This window comes from Toxotes jaculatrix, chromosome 8, assembly GCF_017976425.1.
Source record: "Toxotes jaculatrix isolate fToxJac2 chromosome 8, fToxJac2.pri, whole genome shotgun sequence".
NCBI classification, from domain to species: Eukaryota; Metazoa; Chordata; class Actinopteri; family Toxotidae; genus Toxotes; species Toxotes jaculatrix.
In genome coordinates this window covers 17,883,214-17,903,755 of record NC_054401.1, presented here as the reverse complement: position 1 = coordinate 17,903,755, position 20,542 = coordinate 17,883,214, and the positions used below count along the sequence as shown (strand labels likewise).

General features: G+C 38.9%; 3 protein-coding genes and 1 long non-coding RNA gene across 10 annotated transcripts; 3 read left to right on the top strand and 1 right to left on the bottom strand.

The window, feature by feature from the left end:
* Window positions 1-68: 68 nt before the first annotated feature.
* LOC121185922 lies at window positions 69-16,023 on the bottom strand. Of its 2 annotated transcripts, none has more exons than XR_005894393.1 (3): window positions 15,827-16,023; window positions 11,540-11,600; window positions 69-334 (listed from the first exon to the last, which is right to left on the bottom strand). It is a non-coding gene; the product is annotated as an uncharacterized LOC121185922 (long non-coding RNA). The 2 variants fall into 2 exon arrangements; XR_005894394.1 differs by lacking the exon at window positions 69-334 and adding an exon at window positions 10,518-11,051.
* Window positions 1,599-5,184, top strand: LOC121185918 (C-C chemokine receptor type 5). The gene is made up of 3 exons (XM_041044438.1): window positions 1,599-1,828; window positions 2,971-3,153; window positions 3,570-5,184. Exons 1-3 carry the CDS (start codon window positions 1,822-1,824, stop codon window positions 4,475-4,477), a joined length of 1,098 nt encoding a protein of 365 aa, XP_040900372.1. The 5' UTR covers window positions 1,599-1,821; the 3' UTR covers window positions 4,478-5,184.
* si:cabz01093077.1 (C-C chemokine receptor type 2) lies at window positions 5,893-9,416 on the top strand. 5 transcript variants are annotated; one of them, XM_041044442.1, is made up of 4 exons: window positions 5,893-6,014; window positions 7,638-7,774; window positions 7,966-8,138; window positions 8,699-9,416. In XM_041044442.1, exons 2-4 carry the CDS (start codon window positions 7,642-7,644, stop codon window positions 9,407-9,409), a joined length of 1,017 nt encoding a protein of 338 aa, XP_040900376.1. In that variant the 5' UTR covers window positions 5,893-6,014; window positions 7,638-7,641; the 3' UTR covers window positions 9,410-9,416. The 5 variants fall into 5 exon arrangements, with proteins under 5 accessions (XP_040900376.1, XP_040900374.1, XP_040900377.1 ...); XM_041044440.1 differs by having other exon boundaries at window positions 5,893-6,021; XM_041044443.1 differs by having other exon boundaries at window positions 5,963-6,021; window positions 7,641-7,774.
* On the top strand, window positions 10,386-15,336 carry cabz01093075.1 (C-C chemokine receptor type 5). 2 transcript variants are annotated; one of them, XM_041044437.1, is made up of 3 exons: window positions 10,386-10,524; window positions 12,589-12,665; window positions 12,938-15,336. In XM_041044437.1, the coding sequence occupies exons 2-3, from the start codon at window positions 12,595-12,597 to the stop codon at window positions 14,019-14,021; spliced, it is 1,155 nt and encodes a 384-aa protein (XP_040900371.1). In that variant the 5' UTR covers window positions 10,386-10,524; window positions 12,589-12,594; the 3' UTR covers window positions 14,022-15,336. The 2 variants fall into 2 exon arrangements, with proteins under 2 accessions (XP_040900371.1, XP_040900370.1); XM_041044436.1 differs by having other exon boundaries at window positions 12,935-15,336.
* Window positions 16,024-20,542: the final 4,519 nt, after the last annotated feature.

The following is a 20,542-nucleotide window of genomic DNA, read 5'->3' as shown; positions in this document are numbered from 1 at the left end:
TTAAATTAAAAACCAGGCAGGATTTTCAACATAAAGTGATATACATCCAATACAATGTTTTATTATTAATAAGAATTACATTATTATTATTATTATTATTATTGTTGTTGTTGTTGTTGTTGTTGTTGTTGTTGTAGGGTTAAAGCTTCGATGCATAATGTCTCATAGAAATCCCACGATGAGAATTCAAATTTTCTCCCGGCATGTTTCTCCCGGCATGCTTTGTGCTATTTTACCCATATGATGTGTTGGTCGCGAACGAAACGGCTCTTTGAGGCGGCTCTTGGAAGTGAACGATGGGAGCCGACTCCTGCCTGGGAGCCGGTGCCGCTACCTGATGTGAGGTGTGTCCGCACAGAGCAGGAGGGGGAGGAGCGGAGGTTACAGACACAGGGAGAAACAAGAGAAAGAGAGAGAGAGAGAGAGAGAACAGAAAATGAGTGACCGCAGGAAACACAGTAAAAACTGGATGCATTTCAATTACATCGATATATACTAAGCCATATAAATAATAAACATTTATTATGATGTATGTTTTGTACATTAGTAAATCATTTATACATAATTTGTTCCCAGAGGACAATTTAAGGCACATTGAGCAGCATGACGAGGAAAAAAAAAGACTTTTCAAAACAAGACAAATTAAAAATTTTAAATAAATATATATAATAAAATATAAAAATAGAGAAAAACCAATATATACAAGATATTTACAGTGGATAAAGAGCAGGCAGTGTAAATGTAAACTGGAATTGCAGGGATTATAAATTTACATGTTATTGCAGAGGTAGTATGGATAATAAATTTACTGGTAATGAATTTAAGAAACAAAAAAACATCTGAGGAGCCACTAGTGAGCCGAAAGAGCCAGCTCTTTTTAGTGAACCGAGGCATAGCCTCTCTTAAAAGAGCCACAATTCCCAGCACAAGCCCATATGCTACACCTCTCTGCTCAACTGAGATATGATTTTGCGCCACAAGAGGTCACTCATAGACCAGATTTTACTTAAAATCCACAAGCTGAGGAGGTGAGGTGAGATATTGTATGGTCAGCAGAGACTAGCAGCATTACTATATAAGAATAATAACAAAAAATGATAAAGAGGACAAAGATAAAGAAGAATGTCTTAATAGCAGCAGAAACCAGAACAAACACATGTGTAGTCTAAAAAAGGACACAGTCCCATACCATCACAAAGACCAGTTACGGCCAATTCAGACATAGGCTTTTGGTGGTACTTGCATTTCACTCTAAACTGAAATCTTTGAACATGATATCACGCCATCTTTGACATTCAGATAACATCAAACTTGACTGGACTGTGACGTATTAAATATTAGTCTACAGATGTAAAAAAAACAAAACAAAAAAAAAAAAACATTTCCTTCGGAAACTCATTTTTTTATCACACAATCTTTACTGTTTTGAATAAATCTTTCAGCTTAAATCAACAGTTGTTTTGTTGAGGCTGAGATGTGAAAGTCTGAAATGTCTGCGATAAAATGGGCAGCAACATGCTTTGCTGTGATGTGGCAGTCTTTATGTTATTTTGGTTCTCTATACTTCAGGCAGTGTGAACTGTGGGCTCCTGATAAGCATCTCATAGTCACACTTAGGGACGTACAGGAAACAACATCTGCACTTCTGTTTCTGTGTTACTGGTTATTGGGGGACTGCTAACTGTGAGAGAGTTAGTTCACCATTGTGCATCTGAGGACATCGCGTCCAAAAGGATCAAAAGAACAGACAAAGGAAATCAAGGAGTCCTGATCTGCTGCCACTCATTCCCTGACTGGAAAGGGCATCACTGAAATCTCACCATGTCAGGTGAATGTATTTTTGATGACTTTACAAATTTTGGAATATTTAACTTAGTGTTTTGTAGACTTGTTGAAAGAAATATGTGTAATAATGTACGATTGTTAGGTTAAATGTAAGTTTTATGTTTTATGTCCATTTTCAATTAAAATTAAAATACTTTTATGCGGTATTCATCATAATTTCTTTTGCATTTCCATTTGGAACATTATCACTATTTTAAATCCTTTTTACATTTTTTTTTGAAAACAAAGAAAGAGTATTGGTCTTTCTGTATTCTTTCTATATTTGTTTTCATCAAACACGTAACCTACACAGTTAACGTATCTATTGTTTTCTGTATTTTGACTTGCAGTCTGAATTAACATAATGATAATTTCAAAGACTCAAAAAATGTGTCTAAACTATATTTCACATGTTAAATGAAACAATTGTAAAAAAAAAAAAAAAAAAAAAAGAGATAAAATTATTAGTGTTTGTTAGTCAACATCAAATAAAAACAGTAAAACAATAAAACAATCACTGCAAGCCAAAATCAACGGGGATAGCTGGGGATGGCTGGACAATGGATAAACACCCTAATAAGACCCATCCTAAAAACAGTGTTCTGTCATCCTCTTGTGAATTAATGTATAGGCTTGATAAATGTTTCCAACAAGGAAATAAATGACCTGTGAAGTCCAGCAGGTGGCATTATAATCTTCATTATCAATTGACTTTGAGGGCAGATTCATCCCCAATTACAAATGAACATACTTTTTCTTGCAGCAGCAATTATCCATGCAAGCAGTTTTGGTCTTATTCATTTGGTTTAACTTCTGTCTTGATATCTATCTGTAAGGTTTCCACCTTTATGTCAACACAGTGGCATACTGAAGACTTACTGAAAATGGAAAAGTGACATTTAGAAAAAGGTCAACATTACTATGAATAAGCTATGAATAAGCACAGAGCTCACGGTCAGCAGCTTTTCTGGGAACTTTGTTTCGAAACTTCTGAAGAAAATAGTCTGAGATCCAAAAAAAAAAAGAAGATCTTTTAAAAAGAGTTTTCTTTGAGGTTTAGAGGCAACCTGACTGTTTGAATGTATTATATTCTATCAAAATGTACAAGATGATGAAATTAATATATAAACATATATCTGTCTGCAGATAATGGAACAAATTCCACCGTCACCACAATGTCCACAATGTCCACAATTTACGATTATTCATCCTACTACTACGATGAAAACATTTCAAGCTTCGCTCCATGCAGCCACAGCGAGCTTAAGCAATTTGGCCAGGTGTTTCTGCCCATTTTTTACAGTTTGGTTTTCATCGTCGGCTTTGCAGGTATGTTTGTTGTTATGAGTGTGTGTGTGTGTGTGCACGTGCTCTGTCTTTTTAGGTTTGAGGGGACACATTTTGGTTTGAAACCAGCATTGTGAGGACATTTTGACCTATCCTCACAACTCTGAAGGACTCTTTGAGGGTTAAGACTTTGTTTTAGGGATCAGGTTTAAATCAGGGTAGAGTAAGGTTTGGGGTTAGTTCATTCAGATGTGATGGTTAAGGTCAGGTTGAGGGGGGAGGGAGTGCATTGTGTCAGTGAGTGCACTCACAAAGATAGTAAGACAGGAATATGTGTGAGTATGAGAGAGAGAGAGAGAGAGAGAGAAAGGGAGCATTACTTTACATATGTTAGTATGATGCGTTGTTATGTGACAGATGTAATGTGTTTTTTTTTTTTTTTTTTTTGTCCTGCCAAGGTAATGGCCTGGTGGTGTGTGTCCTGGTGAAACACCGCAAACAGACCAACTTGACAGACATCTGCCTCTTCAACCTGGCTGTCTCCGACCTCCTCTTTGTGGTCACGCTGCCCTTCTACGCTCACTATGCTGTGGTCAGTCAGTGGACTTTTGGAGGCTTTATGTGCCGTTTCATCTCTGTCTGCCACAGCATCGGGTTCTTCAGCAGCATTTTCTCCATGGTGGTCATGACGGTGGACCGCTACATGGTCATCCTGCACACCCATGGGGTGGCAGGATATCGCACTGTGAGGGCAGGCGTCTTTGTGAGCATGACTGTCTGGATGCTGAGCTTGTTTGTCTCCCTACCATCTGCTATCTACACTGAGGTTATAAATGACCATGACGGGCCGAGTTGTAATCCTGCCTCAGATGACAAAGCCTGGAAGCTGTACAACATCCTCGTAACAAATATATTGGGTCTTGTGTTGCCCTTCTTGGTGATGGTAGTTTGTTACTCCAGGATCATCCCCAGACTGGCGAGCATAAGGAGTCCTAAAAGGCACCGCATTGTCAGGCTGATCATCTCTATAATGATTGTTTTTTTTCTGTTCTGGGCTCCGTTTAACATTTCTATGTTCTTGACTTTTCTTCAGCTTAAGCGTATATTGCCAAACGCCTGCGAATTCGACAACAATTTAAGGATGTCACTGACAGTTACTGAGACCCTTGCATACACTCACTGCTGTCTGAACCCCATCATATACGCCTTTGTTGGACAGAAGTTTATGAAAAGAGCCGAGCATCTGCTGAGACAGTGGATACCTGCCAGCAAGTTTCTGCCTATCAGAGACTTCTCAGACAGCCTCTTCAGGAGAAGCTCAGTCATGTCCAGGTCCTCTGATGGCACCTCCACTTTTGCCATGTAGGATGTGAAGGGCAGAGCTGATATGTTTTAAGGATGCCACCTGCAGAGTTTGTATATGTTTTTATTTGAGTTGCCTTGGTATTAATGCAGACCATGTTATTTTTGTTCATGGAACCTGACATTACCTATCACTTCTATTTGCCATCCACGCCAGTGTTAGTCACTGACAGTGTCTAATGTTAAAAAAAACTTTGTTTTGACAACACGATGACAGACATGTAGGCCCATCAGTTTTGGAAGTAATTTAGGTGTGATCTACTCATCATTACTGTCCTATACTATTGGTGGAGATTTGACTGCACTTGAAGTTGTACCTCTTGACAGAAAGTTAGGGCGTCTTGTTTGTGACAATCTGTAACCACAATGTTTGCTTGTATGTGCCGTGTTTCCAACATTTCTGCTACCTGCTACAACATGGGTTTTTTTTTTTTTCATTTTGCACTTTTATGGTGGAAATTTTTTCATTCAAATGTTTGATGACTCAAATCTGCAAAGGTGAAACTAGCACAGGGTTGGATTGGAACAAATTTTGGCTCATGAAATCTGTAATTTTTCATATATTTTTCCAATGTTTTTTTTCTATATATGTACAGTATATTGTATATACTTTATTTTACAGCTATTTTCAGATGTTATTTGCATGAAATGAGGCCAAATGCGCAATTGCTTGTTTGACAAATAAGATTATTAAAGTTTTACATCCTCTCATCTCTTCTCCTATCTAAGAGTACCAAACAACTTTTGGTTGGTGGGTTGTATGGCACACTAAATCCATGATACCACACACCTAGCACTCCTTCAAGGTGAAATGACAGTCATGTACTGGGTTATTCAACTTCTCTATGTAACTGAGACCATAAACAGATTTGAAATCATCATAAATGGCCCACATTTTTACAGCTCCACAGAAACGTTGCTATAGCACGTGACAGCTGACATGTTGGAGAGTTGTTGCCGTGAATAAAACACTTATAAACAGTAATATGTAGTTGACACTGTCAACGTTTCACGTCAACACCTCATGTTACTTCTTTATATATAATTGAACAAATGCTAGTTTCTCATTTAGTTGTATGTGCTGTACTGTACAGATTGTATTAAACACAAGCACATTCAAGTATATTGATAATTTTATGTTGTACAAGCACTGAGAAGTAATATGAAATATATTCTGTAATTCCCAATGAGAGGGATTCTATTTTCAAAATTTAGAAAAAGATGCGCACGTGGATTGAGTAAAATACCAAGAAAAAGCAAAAAAAAAAAAAAAAAATCCTAATTTGAATACATTTCCCCTGTACTCTTTTCTTTTCACGTGTCAAACATGAAGGAACATTTCTCAGAAAACCACACTGACACCTCTCTGCAATTTTAACACAATGCAGAGGAAACAACAAAGCCCAGGGTTCACCTTACCAAAAATGAGATCGACAGCAGGATTTGACACAAAAAGCGAGCAATGCAGCTCGACAGGATGACTTGTAACGTTGATGCACAACACAAGAACATACACATTCAGGAGCAGTGATTTTGGCAGAGTACGTGGTAAGCACGTTGGCATTTTCAAAATTTTTAGTTGATATTTACGAGACTTATTTGATTACTGTCACCTCCTACACCCATAAGTGCGGTGTGTAGTTGGGGATTATGTGCTCACGTGTGTGTAAACATTGTCACCCACAGGAAGTGAGGGTCGGCATGGGTGTCAAGACAGGTGGTTCGGTATATGGTGATAGTGAGAGCAAAAAGTTTGAGATGTGGTTTAAACTAGATCACATGAATTTGATTATGGTCAGAACAGGAGGAAGTTTGTGATATTCATAAATGATCATTAAAATTTGCATATGTGGCAGTGGTGGTTGTTGTTTAGGTTTGAAACGACAGCAGTTTAAATGTTGTTCATGGAAGCTTTGACATGACTCACTAAAAGATGATTATATCTGAAAGGTTCAGCTGAAAGGGCAGGAAAGTCCAGTAATAACACTGAATTCCCTCACATCTGAATGTGTTTCAGATTGTTTTGTCTTTTCTGAAGATTACATCTTTGCAAAACGTACAGTGTAGAACACAGAGATTTCAGTCGTGTGAAACACCAAGTCGATCATGATAAGGAGGAAAACGTATCATCTCCATTTTTGTTTTTTACCAATATATGAGCAGAGGCAACATTTTACAAACTTAGAGCAAATGAAGGGAGGATTTTTGTCAAGATCACAAGAAAATTGAATCAGGAGTCAAAAGTTCTCATTGTGGAAGTAAGTAGTTGTAAATTTGTTTTTATATTTGAATGATTCGGCCACTTGGGCTTCACTGTCTTCACTGTTCACTGTTTTAAGTCAGAAATTTGATTCAGATCAAGAATGCCCTAGAAAACAAGTTGGCTTTTCACATGGCATAAAATCAAATTTTCATTTATTTGGATCAAAACATATGCTTGTCTTAAATGGTCATATTTTTCTGTCAAACCTTCTGTCAGTTAACTATATCTGGTAGAGAGTAGTAAAAGTGGAGAGACTGTAATGTTTAAGGCCCCAAAGGAGGTGAACAAGAGCTTCTTTGTGGAAAAAATCTAAACGAACCAGTAAAGGAAGTTTAAGACCGCTGGATGATTCCATTGTTTTGTGTTGTTTTCACTATTTAAATTGTTGATGGAGTGAGGGTTAGGGTATGGGAGGAACACTGAAAATAAATTACAGATCTCCCAGATGTTGGGTTTGAAATCAGCTTACATCGAGTCCAAGAGTTTGGGTGGTTGCCTCTGAAGAACAGAGCTATACAACCACAACTCAGTAAAGTTTATAAAAGATCATCTCAAACATCTGCCACTTTTGTAGGACTGGGGGAACTCAGGTCCACCAGATTAGACCTAATGTTGTAGACTTGTGCTTGCTCTATTCAAAGTTGCTCATTTAGGTTGGTTTGTATCACTAACTGGAATAAGTTAGTGATACCAACTACAGTTTTGAAAAGAAAGTCAAATTGTAGCATATAGAAAACTGGGACATGTGACATGAACAGTACCATTTGAGCTTGTATGTCGTTTATATAATTTTTTTTCTGCAAGAGGAAAATGTTTTAGACTTTATCTTGTCATTCTTGGTGTTTTGAATTACTGTGTTAAACCTAAGTAATCCCAAAATGTTCTGCTCCTTCTCACACAGCAGTATGAACGCATCATACCTGGAAGAGATTGACTATGACTATTACACCTGTGATCAGAATACCAGTTCAGAATTCCCCGATGGATCCACCATCTTGCCAGTTTTGTACTATGCACTGTCTTGTCTAGGTCTGCTAGGTAGGTTCTAAAAGGCCTAAATCTTAAAAAAAAAAGGATGTTTATGTGTAGATATGTATCACTCTCTTGACACATTTTAATGCATATTTGCATTTTAGGCATTTTTAGCTGAAACTGATGCAGTTAGATGTGCTCAGCGGTTCAGTGCTCCAACCCAAAATAATGACTAATAACTTGAAGTGCTTTCACAGGCAACTGCACAGTTCTCTGGGTTCTCCTCTGGCACATAAAGCTGAGAAATATGACGGATGTATGCCTCCTCAACCTGGCCCTGTCTGACCTCATACTGGCTGTATCCCTGCCTCTCTTGGTCCACAATTCCCAGAACCTTACATCGTGCAAACTGATGACAGGAGTCTATCAGGTGAATGGACTTTGGGTACTTAATCTTTCGAAAGCAGAAGTCACAAAGAAGTGCAGAAAAGTAATTAGCCATTAAAAAACATGACATTTATACTAATGTGTGAAGCCATGATTAGTCTAGTGCTCACAACCCTGCACCTGAAATGGTATAATGCAGTAATAGAGGGTGTGGGTGGTTCTCGCTCTCTCTTTTTTTTTTTTTTACTTTTTAAAGGATTACTTCCAACAATATTTATTTTTTTTGCAAAGTGCAAAACTGAATTACTGTTAATGAAAATTCAATATAACGAGGCTGTGCAAGTATTTCTAGTGTATGTTGCACTGAAAACACAACATAGTAGAAGAAGATAGAAGATAGAAGATGGTATTTTTTAGATTTTTTAGAATTGGTAAATATTTTGCTAATAAGCAGAATGAGGACATGTTTTTCATGATAAAGGCAGCTGTCCTCAGATGATGTGTGAAACAGCGGCTGTTTTATGTCGGCTGTAAAGCCTGACAAATGTCACCTAATGTTACATCCTGTTCTGACTTTTCTCCGTCCTCTGCTGCTCTAAACAGCTGGGTTTCTACAGTGGGACTTTCTTTGTGACTTCAATGAGTGTGGACCGCTACCTGGCTATCGTCCATGCTGTGGCAGCCATGCGCGCCAGGACGCTTCGCTATGGGATCATTGCTAGCATCGTTATCTGGGTTGTAGCTGTCACCATGGCAGTCCCTCAGGTGATATTTGCCTCCTTGGAGAAAGATGACAATAACAGCGTCAGCTGCCAACCGCTGTACCCATTTGAAAGCCAGCAGTTTTGGAAGATGCTGCGAAACTTCAGTGAGAACACAGTGGGACTTTTCCTGTGCCTACCCATTATGATTTTCTGCTACGTGAAAATCCTCATTGTTCTGTCCAAGTCCAGGAATTCCAAAAAGGACAAAGCTGTAAAGCTGATATTTACCATAGTGTGTGTGTTTGTGGTGTGCTGGGTCCCCTACAATGTCACAGTTTTCCTTCAGACACTGCAGCTGTTTGAAATCCTTAACAACTGTGTGGCCACAGCAACCATCAACTCTGCCATGACCTTTGCTGAGATTATTGCACTGTCTCACTGCTGTGTAAATCCAGTCATCTATGCATTTGTAGGGGAGAAGTTTAGGAAGTCTCTGGGCAAAGTACTGACTAGATACTTCTGCTGGAGCAACCAGAGGAGAATGGCTTTCAGTCAGAGAGACACCACAGAGAAAGAAACTTCCAACACACCTGTAAGATCAGAGTACTAAAAATGATTAAAAAAAACACACCTTGCTTCTGTGTGTTGATGGCGGGTGCATGTGTGCTTACAATGATGTATCTTTTCACTGAAATTTAGAGACAGCAGTGTGTGTGTGAAGTGTCATGAGGGTAGATGATATTTCTTAAAACTGTAAAAGTAACAAGTAACAAGGGAATTAATCATTTTGAAAGTGTATAGAATTTTATTCAAATCATTTAAAACAAAGTACACCTGTAATTTGTAAAACTTTGTAAAGTAAAATAAAGAAAAAAAATTCTTTGGATTGCTCTGTCTTAACTTTGTTCATAGCAGGAGAAAAGAAAAAAAAACTGTTATTCTGGTGTGTGTGTGTGCACATTGGCGTGTGTCTCATTTAAGTGAAACACAGCAGTGCAGTGTTCTCCATGTCCCTGTGGTGACTGAAACATTTCAGACTTTGTCATTCTTGGCAGATTGTAACCATTTTACAAGAAATGTGCAGAGCGAAATCCCTGTGTCATTTAACAATAACATACTGACTAAGACGCTGTTCATCTGGGCCTACAATCCAGCTACTGGCTGAATCAAAATGATGCATAAAAATGTTAAGATCTGTAAAATGTAATAGTCACATCTCTGTTTTCCCTTCAGATATTAGTCAGAACTTTTCCCTACACAGAGAAAGTAATTTGCTTTCTATACACTGTACTGTTTTGACACATCTGTCACTCTTCACTGGTGGCTGCATCAATAGTATCACTTCTTCTATGCAACAAACCTGCAAGCGGTTGTGTTCCTGCAGATGTGGTCTGAGTCACCTTGCTCTTGTTAAAGCTTACATATGGACTTGTGGTTCAGTGCACCCACAGACACTGTGGGCTCTCTTGTATGTGCTTTTTTGAATACGCAGGAAATAAAAAACCATACCTGTCTGTTGTGAAAACCCACAAGCCCACCCAGATAAATTGGCTAGAGGGTGGAACGTTTTTTAAAAAAGTCTCACACACTTCTCACACTGCCTCATTTGTGGTATGAAAACTTGTTCTCAATTTTCCTGTGTTGTGCATAATCAGATTGGACGGACAGCTGATCATTTGTTTGAGTTGGCTTCACACTTCAGCGTTTTCTATCCAGTGCTGGCAGGTAAAGTTTTTTTTTCTACTTTTACAAGCACATGCCTTTACGTGACATATATAACATGTCTACACGATTTCTACATAAGTATGATATGTCTACTTCTGTCAGAGGGGAAAGAGATAGCCGCACACTGAAAATTGGCAGCCTGTAATAATGCAAACACACCAACATTTCAAAACTACTGCATTTTTATCATAATGAAAAACATCAGTTGATCAAGAATGATTATTGTGCAAACTGTTTTGTTTTTTTTTTCTAACACCACCATTAATTTCTCTTTAGCTCTGAGTCATTCTAGACCTGAGTCATTATCAGTCCAGGCACTACAAGGGGCTTAAGGAAGTTAATTCACAGTACAATTCAAGTATGAGAAGTCTGGTTTCAGTCAAAGTTGAGGAGTTGGATGTTGAGGACAGATGTGTGATTGTTGAGGAGAGGGGTGCAGATAGAAGAAGGATGGGAGAGAAGAGTCAGTGTAGGAATTCCGTCTAAGGCGCAATTCTGCCTGAGCTGATCACAGGTCACCCCCAGACCTAGAATGAGATGTGGCAGAATTACGCGCCAAATTCAATTGCTACTAAATCTGGTGTGGGATGGGATGAGGGAAGGAGGGAAAAGAGGATGATGTGGGAAGGGATGAGCAGAGGGAGGGATGACCTAGGAAGGTAAATGAATGAAAGGAAGGGAAAGGGACGGTGGGTCAATAACTCTGAGACAAACAGTTCAGCATGTCGGCTGACCACATACACTTAGGCTTGACAGGTGATCAGGAGAGGGGTTGAGATGTGGTCTCTGCTCCCAAACTTAAGACAATCAGTTCACTTCACCTTTGATTTATGTGTTGGGAATATATCACGTGTTTTGTTATTGGTCCAAGGCAAAAATTATTCTCATTCCACTGCATGTTGTCAAAAATTAGGTTTCGGAAAAGAAACATTCATGATAACCTGGTCATTAGTCAGTGAACAATTCCCTTTCTCTTTCTTTCATCATCACAAAAAAGCTCAATTGCAAAACTTACCCATTCTTGAACTTCAATTGTCCAGAAACAGCAGGTAATGTAATCAAGCTCCAGACTAAAGCTAAAAAAAAAACAAAAAAAAACAAAAAAAAAAGTGCTTAAAGCAGTTGGATAACATTATATTATATATTTCCTTATCCTACATGGGAGCATCCAGAGTCATCTACTAAGTCATCTGCTGAGTAAAAGTATTTAAAACTCTTCAACACGGATGCGCTCAAAACCATCTTTTGACAGTATCAGCTCAGTGCCTCACTTGGTAACTTTTAAATATGCAGACTGTTTCAGTCTGAAATAAACAACTGGCAGGTTTGCACACAACTGCACACAGTGTTCTTTCTCTTCAAAAACCAAATACCTCACGCACTCACGCACTGATAAAAATACACTATAAAAACACATTGTTAACCTTTTCATATGCTGCACAAGCGCACATGTTAAAGTTGACCACAAAATCTGTTTATTTTTTATTTAATTATATGCACAAAAACTGGTCTACGCAAAACATAATGTTGAGGCTAATCATGACTCTTCAGTCATTGAAGTTGTGGTAAATAGAAGTGACTACAAAATGAACATCACTGAGAGACATGTTCCTTATTAAAAGTGTTGAGCCTCGGATTTTGACCAAGAACTGAATCTGTCTTGCTTCTTTTCTTGATGAAACCTTTAGATTTTTTTTTTTTTTTTTTAGATATGTACAGTATGTCTGCTGTGTGAAAATACTGTATGGTGTGTGGTACTTGGACTTTAGCTCTGGTACATCTCTCAGATCCATCATCCAGTAGACCCAGGACCAACATCCCACTTTAGAGCTCTGCACTTAAACTCTGTACACTAAACTTGTATAAATCAAGTGAATGACAGTAAAGCTGTTATCCTAAGGATAATACTTTAATACTTCACCTGATCCCCATTTCAATAAAACCCTACAAAACATTATAAGAACTTTGTACTTAAAGCTGTATTAGAGAGGCAGGGTGTGCACAGCTGTTTTCAATTTCCGAAAGTAGGTCATGTTGTTTTTTTTTCTTCTTTCTTTTCCACAGCTGATCATGGCTACAACCACCCCTGATGTCGCTATTTTCAATTGCAGTGACAATTTGAGCACAACGGCTATACCAGAGTAAGATTAAACCAACCGCTGACACACACACCTTCACCGTTTTGTACATTATGTTGCTCAGATTACACTTATATAAAGTCTGTGATGCCTCTGTCAGTTCATGCCTTGCTGACTATCGCTGTTTCCCTTTACTCTGAGCTGAGCAGGAATTTTTCTCCACAGCTGGTTGAGCTTTCCAGTCTAGTATTTGAGTGTATTTTGCCATTTTGCTGACATGTTCTCATGAATTAGGCTGCAAGATTACAACTGGTTTTGGTTTTTCTCACCAGCAGGACTGCATCATCCTTGCCTCATAGCACCACCGAAGATTACTATGCCTACCCTGAGGGGGACTTTGGGATGTGCGTTTACGAGCGTCATGGGGCCAAGTTTCTTCCTGCCCTCTTCTCCATCTTCTGCCTCCTGGGTCTTCTTGGTAACTCTCTTGTCATCTGCGTCATTGCATGTGGGGTGCGACTCCGTAGTATGACTGACGTGTGCCTTCTTAACCTGGCCATTGCTGACTTTCTCTTGGCGTGCTCCCTTCCCTTCCTAGCCCACCAAGCCTGGGACCAGTGGTTATTCGGAGATACTATGTGCAAGGTCGTCTTGGGCATTTATCATATTGTTTTTTACTGTGGGATTTTTTTTGTCTGTCTAATGAGCATTGACAGGTACTTGGCTATAGTTCATGCTGTTTACGCTATGAGAGTACGGACAGGGTCCTGTGGACTGATTGCAGCTGCTGTTACATGGGTGGCTGGATTTTTGGCTTCTTTCCCTGACTTGATCTTTCTCCAACAGCAAACTAATGTTGGTATGTCTAACCGTAATTACTGCTTCCCTGTATATCCCAAAGCTGCTTTCAATAATACCAGTTCTTTCAACCCCCACTTCTGGAGGCTCTTTAGTATTTTTAAAATGAACATTTTGGGTCTATTTGTCCCAGCTATCATCATGGGATTCTGCTACTCACAGATTGTCTGGCGGCTACTGTTCACTCAGTCATCCAAGAGACAGACCATCCGTTTAATTTTCATAGTGGTGTCTGTTTTCTTCTGCTGCTGGGTCCCCTACAATGTTGCATTGTTATTCAAAGCACTAGAGCTACTGAATATCTATCTAGAATGCGAAAGCAGCAAAGCCATCACACTGACTTTACAAGTCACTGAGGCCATTGCCTACTCTCACAGCTGCCTCAATCCCATCCTGTATGTGTTTGTTGGGGAGAAGTTCAGGAGGCACCTGGTGAGGTTGATAAACAGGGCTTCCTGCAGACTGTGTCAGATGATCAGGGTCTACATACCTCAGGAAAGACAAAGCTGGTCAGTTTACTCACAAACCACTAGCATGGATGAGAGGAGTACAGCTGTGTGAAGTGGGGATGTGCAGGATGTGGTATGTTTGCTTGTTACATCTATCTTTATCATTTCCACAATGAGGACATGTCCCCTAAAGTCAAAAAAAGGTTATTCTGAGTAATTTTTACTTTTTAATAGGGTCTTATGATGTTTTATTTTTCAATACAGTTACATATTTTTTTATGATTCATAATTTTGTTTTCCTGCTTAATCACATACTGGCTGAAGCTGAAAAAAAAAAACAAAACAAAAAAAAAACAAACCAACAAAACCTTAGATACTGACCATTACCTTGTATTCAATCAAGGCACATGCCATTCTGAAAAGTGAAACAAATTTTTACTTATCTTTGACCAGTCTCACATATGCATGTGTAGTGTGTATCACATTACTGCAGAGCAAAATGTCCTTGATGCAATGTTAGTATTATAAGTTTCACAGCCTCTGTAGCAAGTGCTTTGCACATTACCCCAACCCAGAGAAAACCACAACTAAAACGGAAGTAGCTAAACTGTCATTTTAACCTTTGCAATCTGTGGTGCACATCTGAGCATTTTACTATAACACTTTGAAAATGTTGTATTATGCTTTCTGATATTAGCCAGCATTGAACAAAAACAGGTCATTTTCTAAAAACTTCTAATCTAGTCTTGAGGCAGAATGAAGAGATAAATTAATTAACATACTTTATGTAAAAAATCCCAAAATTAAATTTTATTCATTCTAAGTATCCCATCCAACTCACAGTCCACTAACAGTGGACCATGTGAACAGTTTAATAATGGGAAGTGTTTTGAATTTACATCACCTAAAGGACTGAAAACTCAATGGGCAAGCAAAAGGTGGAAGTGATCTACAATCTGTTCCAGTAACTTTAGTTCCTCATTGCATGTCTTGAAATGGTTTCTATCATTACTGTAGCTAGTTACTCTACTTGTGCTTGTCATATTTATTGAGGACATTGACAAAGATCCTTTTTCTTTTTTTTAAATTTGTATTCAACAGTAACATCATCCCTTGAGTCAGGGACAAATTTAAAGTGATGTACTCTTGTAGATAAAGATGGGTGACAGATTTGAAGGGAAATAAAGCAGCAACTTCAACATCCCCTTCTCTGGCCCTGCACTTCCTCTCTGTAGCTGTGCTGTCACCATCACAAAGACATAATGTCAACCAAATATTCTTTTAAAAGAAAACCACTGTCAGAGAAACCACGGTGATACGTGCAGCCTGAATGTTCCAACATAAGCAAGATCTTTTTGTACTGCCATGTTAAATATTTATGTATCATGTTGTCCTTAATATATATATATATACATATGAAACTATATTGTATAAACTGTAAACATTGAATGAAGTCTGTTTTGTTTATTTTTTCCTCTCCACACTGACATGAACTGAGAAAAGCACTGATTGTGGTCTCGTGACACCCCCTTCCATGCATTCTTGGTGTCTGGCCTCCTTCATGAGGAAGTGCTCCTCACATTATACATCATAAGTTAAACAGAGACAAGAATCTTACTTTAGCACAAGGAGTCCTCCTAAATAGTTGCTACAGTTACAAGGAGTTTCCTCTTATGAGCTATTTTCAAAACTGCTGACAACTGAAGAATTGGTGAGGACTCTTAAGCTAAGAGAAGGGGAGGGGAGGGTTTGCCATGGATGACACTGAGGTTTCATGAGCAAACTTCCTCACTACGTCTACAGTGACTGGTGTTTGACAAGTAAGGTCTGTATCAATGATACAATAACATTCATTAGTATTCATTAAAGCTGTACCCTTATCAAACAAAAGTTCTGTTTACATTCATAGTTACTCACCAGACCGCAGTGTGTATGTCCTTGACTTCTAAGAAGTGTGTCAAGCGCATTTCCTTCCTCATAAAAGTGTTGTGGTAGCAGTATTTTGAATCCAGCGTTGTTTACATCCATGGTTGCTAGCCTGCAGTCTTCTCTCCTGCATTTGCTGGTGCGCTGCTGCACATCTTGGCTGCCACCTGCTGAGCAGTGGAATAGTGTGACAAACAGGTATCTACTCATGGACTCAAATGGCTAAAGGTCTGAAACTTCACAGGGAACCCTTAATACACTGGAGTGCAACAAACAAATTAGACAATCTCAGGCTCAGTTACCCCTGGGTATGTCTACCTGGCTATGAGCATGTTCATTTGAAAGGGGTGGAGTTTTACGAGCAAGACTGTTGGAATAAGCTGAAACATAAACAATATGATCACTAGATGTGATGACCAGAGTAGAAAGGAAACATTAGGAATAATTTACACCTGGTAAAGTCAGGTTAAGGATATAATGTCTGTATTTTCTCATTCACCGAGGTCATAATTATCCTATGGTTTGATTTGAAAGCAACTGGACTTCGTCAAAAAGTCTTCAAAGCTTGAAAGAAGAAGTCCAGTTGCCTTCAAATCAACTAAGGATATAATGTAAATAAATTCAGGAATTATTATCAAGTTTCTTACTGGATTAGTAACAAATGTGTATGAATAAATGAAACAGGTTCTGATAATGCTGCTTATGATGATGAGCCACCGTTGTAACCCGGAAAACCCAGTGTTAAAATTTAAGTTACTGCACTAGCCCCAAACCCTTCTTTGTAGTACAGGCCTCAGGTAAGACAGGTTTAAAAACCAGACAAAAAAAACAAAAAAACAAAAACAAAAACAAAACAAAACAATGACTTACTTTATAACAAGAGATTAAAACCCTTTTGAGAAATCCCATGTTCCAGAGGACTTAAGAAGATTTAAAAATACACTGCTCAAAAAAAAAAAAAAGGAACACTTTTTAATCAGAGTATAGCATCAAGTCAATTAAACTTCTGGGATATTGATCTGGCCAGTTAAGTAGCAGAGGGGGTTGTTAATCAGTTTCAGCTGCTTTGGTGTTAATGAAATTAACAACAGGTGCACTAGAGGGGCAACAATGAGACAACCCCCAAAACAGGAATGGGTTTACAGGTGGAGGCCACTGACATTTTTTCCCTCCTCATATTTTCTGACTGTTTTTCACTAATTTGGGTAGGGTCAGTGTCACCATCTGGTAGCATGAGGCAATACCTGGACCCTACAGAAGTTGCACAGACAGTCCAACTCTTCCAGAGTAGCACATCAATATGTGCCATTGTCAAAAGGTTAGCTGTGTCTCCCAGCGCAGTCTCAAGAGCATTGAGGAGATTCCAGGAGATAGGCGGTTACTCTAGGAGAGCTGGACAGGGCCGTAGAAGGTCCTTAACCCATCAGCAGGACTGGTATCTGCTCTTCCAGGGTGAGCACTGCCAGAGCCCTACAAAATGACCTCTAGCAGGCCACTGGTGTGAATATCTCTGACCAAACAATCAGAAACAGACTTCATGAGGGTAGCTTGAGGGCCCGGCGTCCTCTAGTGGGCCCTGTGCTCACTGCCTGGCACCATGGAGCTCGACTGGCATTTGCCATAGAACACCAGAGTTGGCAGGTCCACCCTGATCACATGTGACAGATGTGAAAGGGTCTGGAGAAGCCATGGAGAATGGTGTGCTGCCTGTAACATTGTTCAGCATGACCAGTTTGGTATGGGGTCAGGGGAGGCATATCCATGGAGGAATGCACAGACCTCTACAGGCTAGACAACGGTACCCTGACTGCCAATAGGTATCGGGATGAAATCCTTGGACCCATTGTCAGACCCTGCACTGGTGCAGTGGGTCCTGGGTTCCTCCTGGTGCACGACAGTGCCTCATGTGGTGAGAGTATGCAGGCAGCTCCCGGAGGATGAAGGAATTGATACCATTGACTGGCCCCCATGCTCACCTGACCTAAATCCAATAGAACACCTCTTGGACATGATGTTTGGGTCCATCCGGCACCAGTCCATACCAGTACAGATATCTGGCATGATTTTTTTCCCCCATTGAGATCTGATGTGTTTTCAAAGTGTTCCTTTAATGTTTTTGAGCAGTGTATATTCGTAACATTAATAGACCTACCTATATTGTTGCATAATGATGGCAATGTTACTGTTCAAGGAGTTCTAAACCTAAATGCAGACAAACGTCTAGGTAAATGTAGCATCTTTTTCACAAACTTAGTCAAGCATAAAGACAAGATGGCAGAACAGAATCCAGATACTAGACATGTTAGTGTTTCTGTGAATTATTTGTTTATCCCACAATCATGAGTGGTTGATTTCTGTTGTTTCACAGAGTGAGAAACTCTGTCCTCACTTTGTACTTTTGACCTCAGTTGGTTCTACTTCAGTGGTTCTACTGTGTAACTTGATGACCTACTATTTGTTGTACATGTGTTTATCAAAAACATCAGTTATTTAGTGCCACCTAGTGGTTTTGTAGAACCTGGTTGAACACAGGATGTATCATACATCCAATCTGATAATGATCTCTCAGCTCATGACTGTATAGTCTGCCTGTGTATAGGTCACAATCACATCACTGTCTGCAGAGTACTGAGAAAATCACTTTCATTACTGGCAACAGGACTACAACAGAACTTCATATCTTGCTGATTCAACTCTTATGTTGGTTTCACTTATCTAAACAAAGAACAGAATAATCAGACAGGGATTTCTGCATGTGACTCAATGCAGAATTCAGTGGGTTAAGGAGATACATGGATGCCCAGAAGTAGGCGGGATGTCATTGAGAGGAATTAATGTCTGGGTGTTAGGAAATACACAGTGTCAAATAAATCCTACAGTTGAGACGTAACACAGCGTAGGTCAAACCAAATGTGTAAAGCAGAACACAAGACACAAATGTGACAAGGAAAGGAGAAACAATAGCCTAGCATGCACCACCTTTACACTTCACAGCTCTTGCATGAGATTTTGATCACAAGATTGTGAGGGGAGATTGCACAGATATGTCCTCTGTGGTTGCATGCAAAACGCAAGCTGATACAGGAGCTAAGAAAAACAAAATTGATTTCACACCTGACAAAAGTATTTGTTACTTTCGCACATACATCTGTGTACAAACACTCACTCTGAAGTCGCTTGCAGATGTGCAGAGACAGGTACGGCAGGTGAAGAAAAATAAGCCTACAGATCACCTGACAGTTACTTCTTAATGTAAACAACAAAACTTCTATTTTATCAGAATTTGAATGTTAAATTTAAAAGACTATAACTGCACAAAAAATTAATTCCTACTCATATATTTTTTTTTCTTCAAATGACAAATACAAAGGATGATAACCATTGTATGTCCTATATATCGAAGCATGACAGAACTGCCCTTGGAGATAATGTCTCTGTTTTGTTCAATGAAAACACAAGTGACTGACATTAAATGTGGGTTAAGGAGGTGGGGAAACTGCATTCTTCACCCACATAAGCAGAGTCTGCAGAGGGGAGATAAGATCAGTGACACCTCCTCTCTGCTTCATCAGAATACGTACATTCACTTGCTATTACTGTACCAACATCCTTCTTGTTTCGATCCCCCCCCGTGTGTTTCTTTTCTCACAGGTTCTAGCTTGAAGTGTAACAGTATGGAAGTTTATCATTGCAGATTTTCATTTATTTTGATCAACTTTTACTCTGTTCAGGGGTTTTCCCTGCCTTCTGCTCATTCCGGGAATACAGCACTGCCTCTCAACTCTCCTTTCAACCCTCAAAGGTTATGGAAAAATAAATTAATAATAATGCTTTCAAGACAAACTACAGTTTCATATGTGGGCGTATGAGTTATCACAGGGCGTGAATATGTTGCATGTGCATGCATTGTCTCAGTGACGCCAGATGTTCCTTGTACGTTTAATGGCAAAATAACAGAGGACAAAATAAAATATTTACAACACATAATAACATGTAAACACAATCTTCTGTACAAAGAAATATACATGCAAAAGTAAAAATAAGTCATAATAAGACATTCAAAATGACATTGCTGCAGTCTTGTTCTATGTGTATTTAAAATATGACATAGTTATGAGGTTTACATCCTGGGTATGGGCACAACTGCCCGACCCTCTCTGTACATCTTTACATCATGAAAAGGTTGGGTTTCTCAAAGACATTTTATTACCTAGATCTTTTTTTTTCTTTTTTTCCACAAATAGGCTCTAAGAGAATTTGACAAATTGATTAACAGCATGATTTTGAGAAACCCAGATCCATACCAATAAATAAAAATGACACAAAAAGAGAGACTTAGACTGTACAGACCAACAATAGTCATTAAACTCAACATGTTATTTAATTCTTTAACATTAAATCAGACTCACTCAACTGGCACTTTCAAAAAAAAAGGAAGTTTTCAACAACTTCTCAACCTAAAGACATCAGCTCATTCAAATAAAAATAACTGGAAGAGATCTCTTTCATGGCAGATACCTGTTAATGCTGCTGGATATTCATCAAAGGGATGTGTTTGAAATGTTGGTGGTACAAGATTTGGGTGTCTCCTAAAAAGTATAATGCATTTCCCAATCTTTTTTGGGAAATGCATCTTTTTTTCAAATCCATGGTGGATGGGCCACAATGAGCATTTTTTTTTCCAGACCTACCGCTTGATAAAAACGT

Bases quoted from the DNA above. Each gene is read 5' to 3' on its own strand.
- LOC121185918 (XM_041044438.1), top strand. The intron at 3,154-3,569 runs GTATGTTTGTTG...TGTCCTGCCAAG, and splicing joins TTTCATCGTCGGCTTTGCAG to GTAATGGCCTGGTGGTGTGT.
- si:cabz01093077.1 (XM_041044442.1), top strand. From the start codon at position 7,642: ATGAACGCATCATACCTGGAAGAGATTGACTATGACTATTACACCTGT. The intron at 7,775-7,965 runs GTAGGTTCTAAA...GTGCTTTCACAG, and splicing joins GTCTTGTCTAGGTCTGCTAG to GCAACTGCACAGTTCTCTGG. The intron at 8,139-8,698 runs GTGAATGGACTT...TGCTCTAAACAG, and splicing joins TGATGACAGGAGTCTATCAG to CTGGGTTTCTACAGTGGGAC.
- cabz01093075.1 (XM_041044436.1), top strand. From the start codon at position 12,595: ATGGCTACAACCACCCCTGATGTCGCTATTTTCAATTGCAGTGACAAT. The intron at 12,666-12,934 runs GTAAGATTAAAC...TTTTCTCACCAG, and splicing joins AGCACAACGGCTATACCAGA to CAGGACTGCATCATCCTTGC.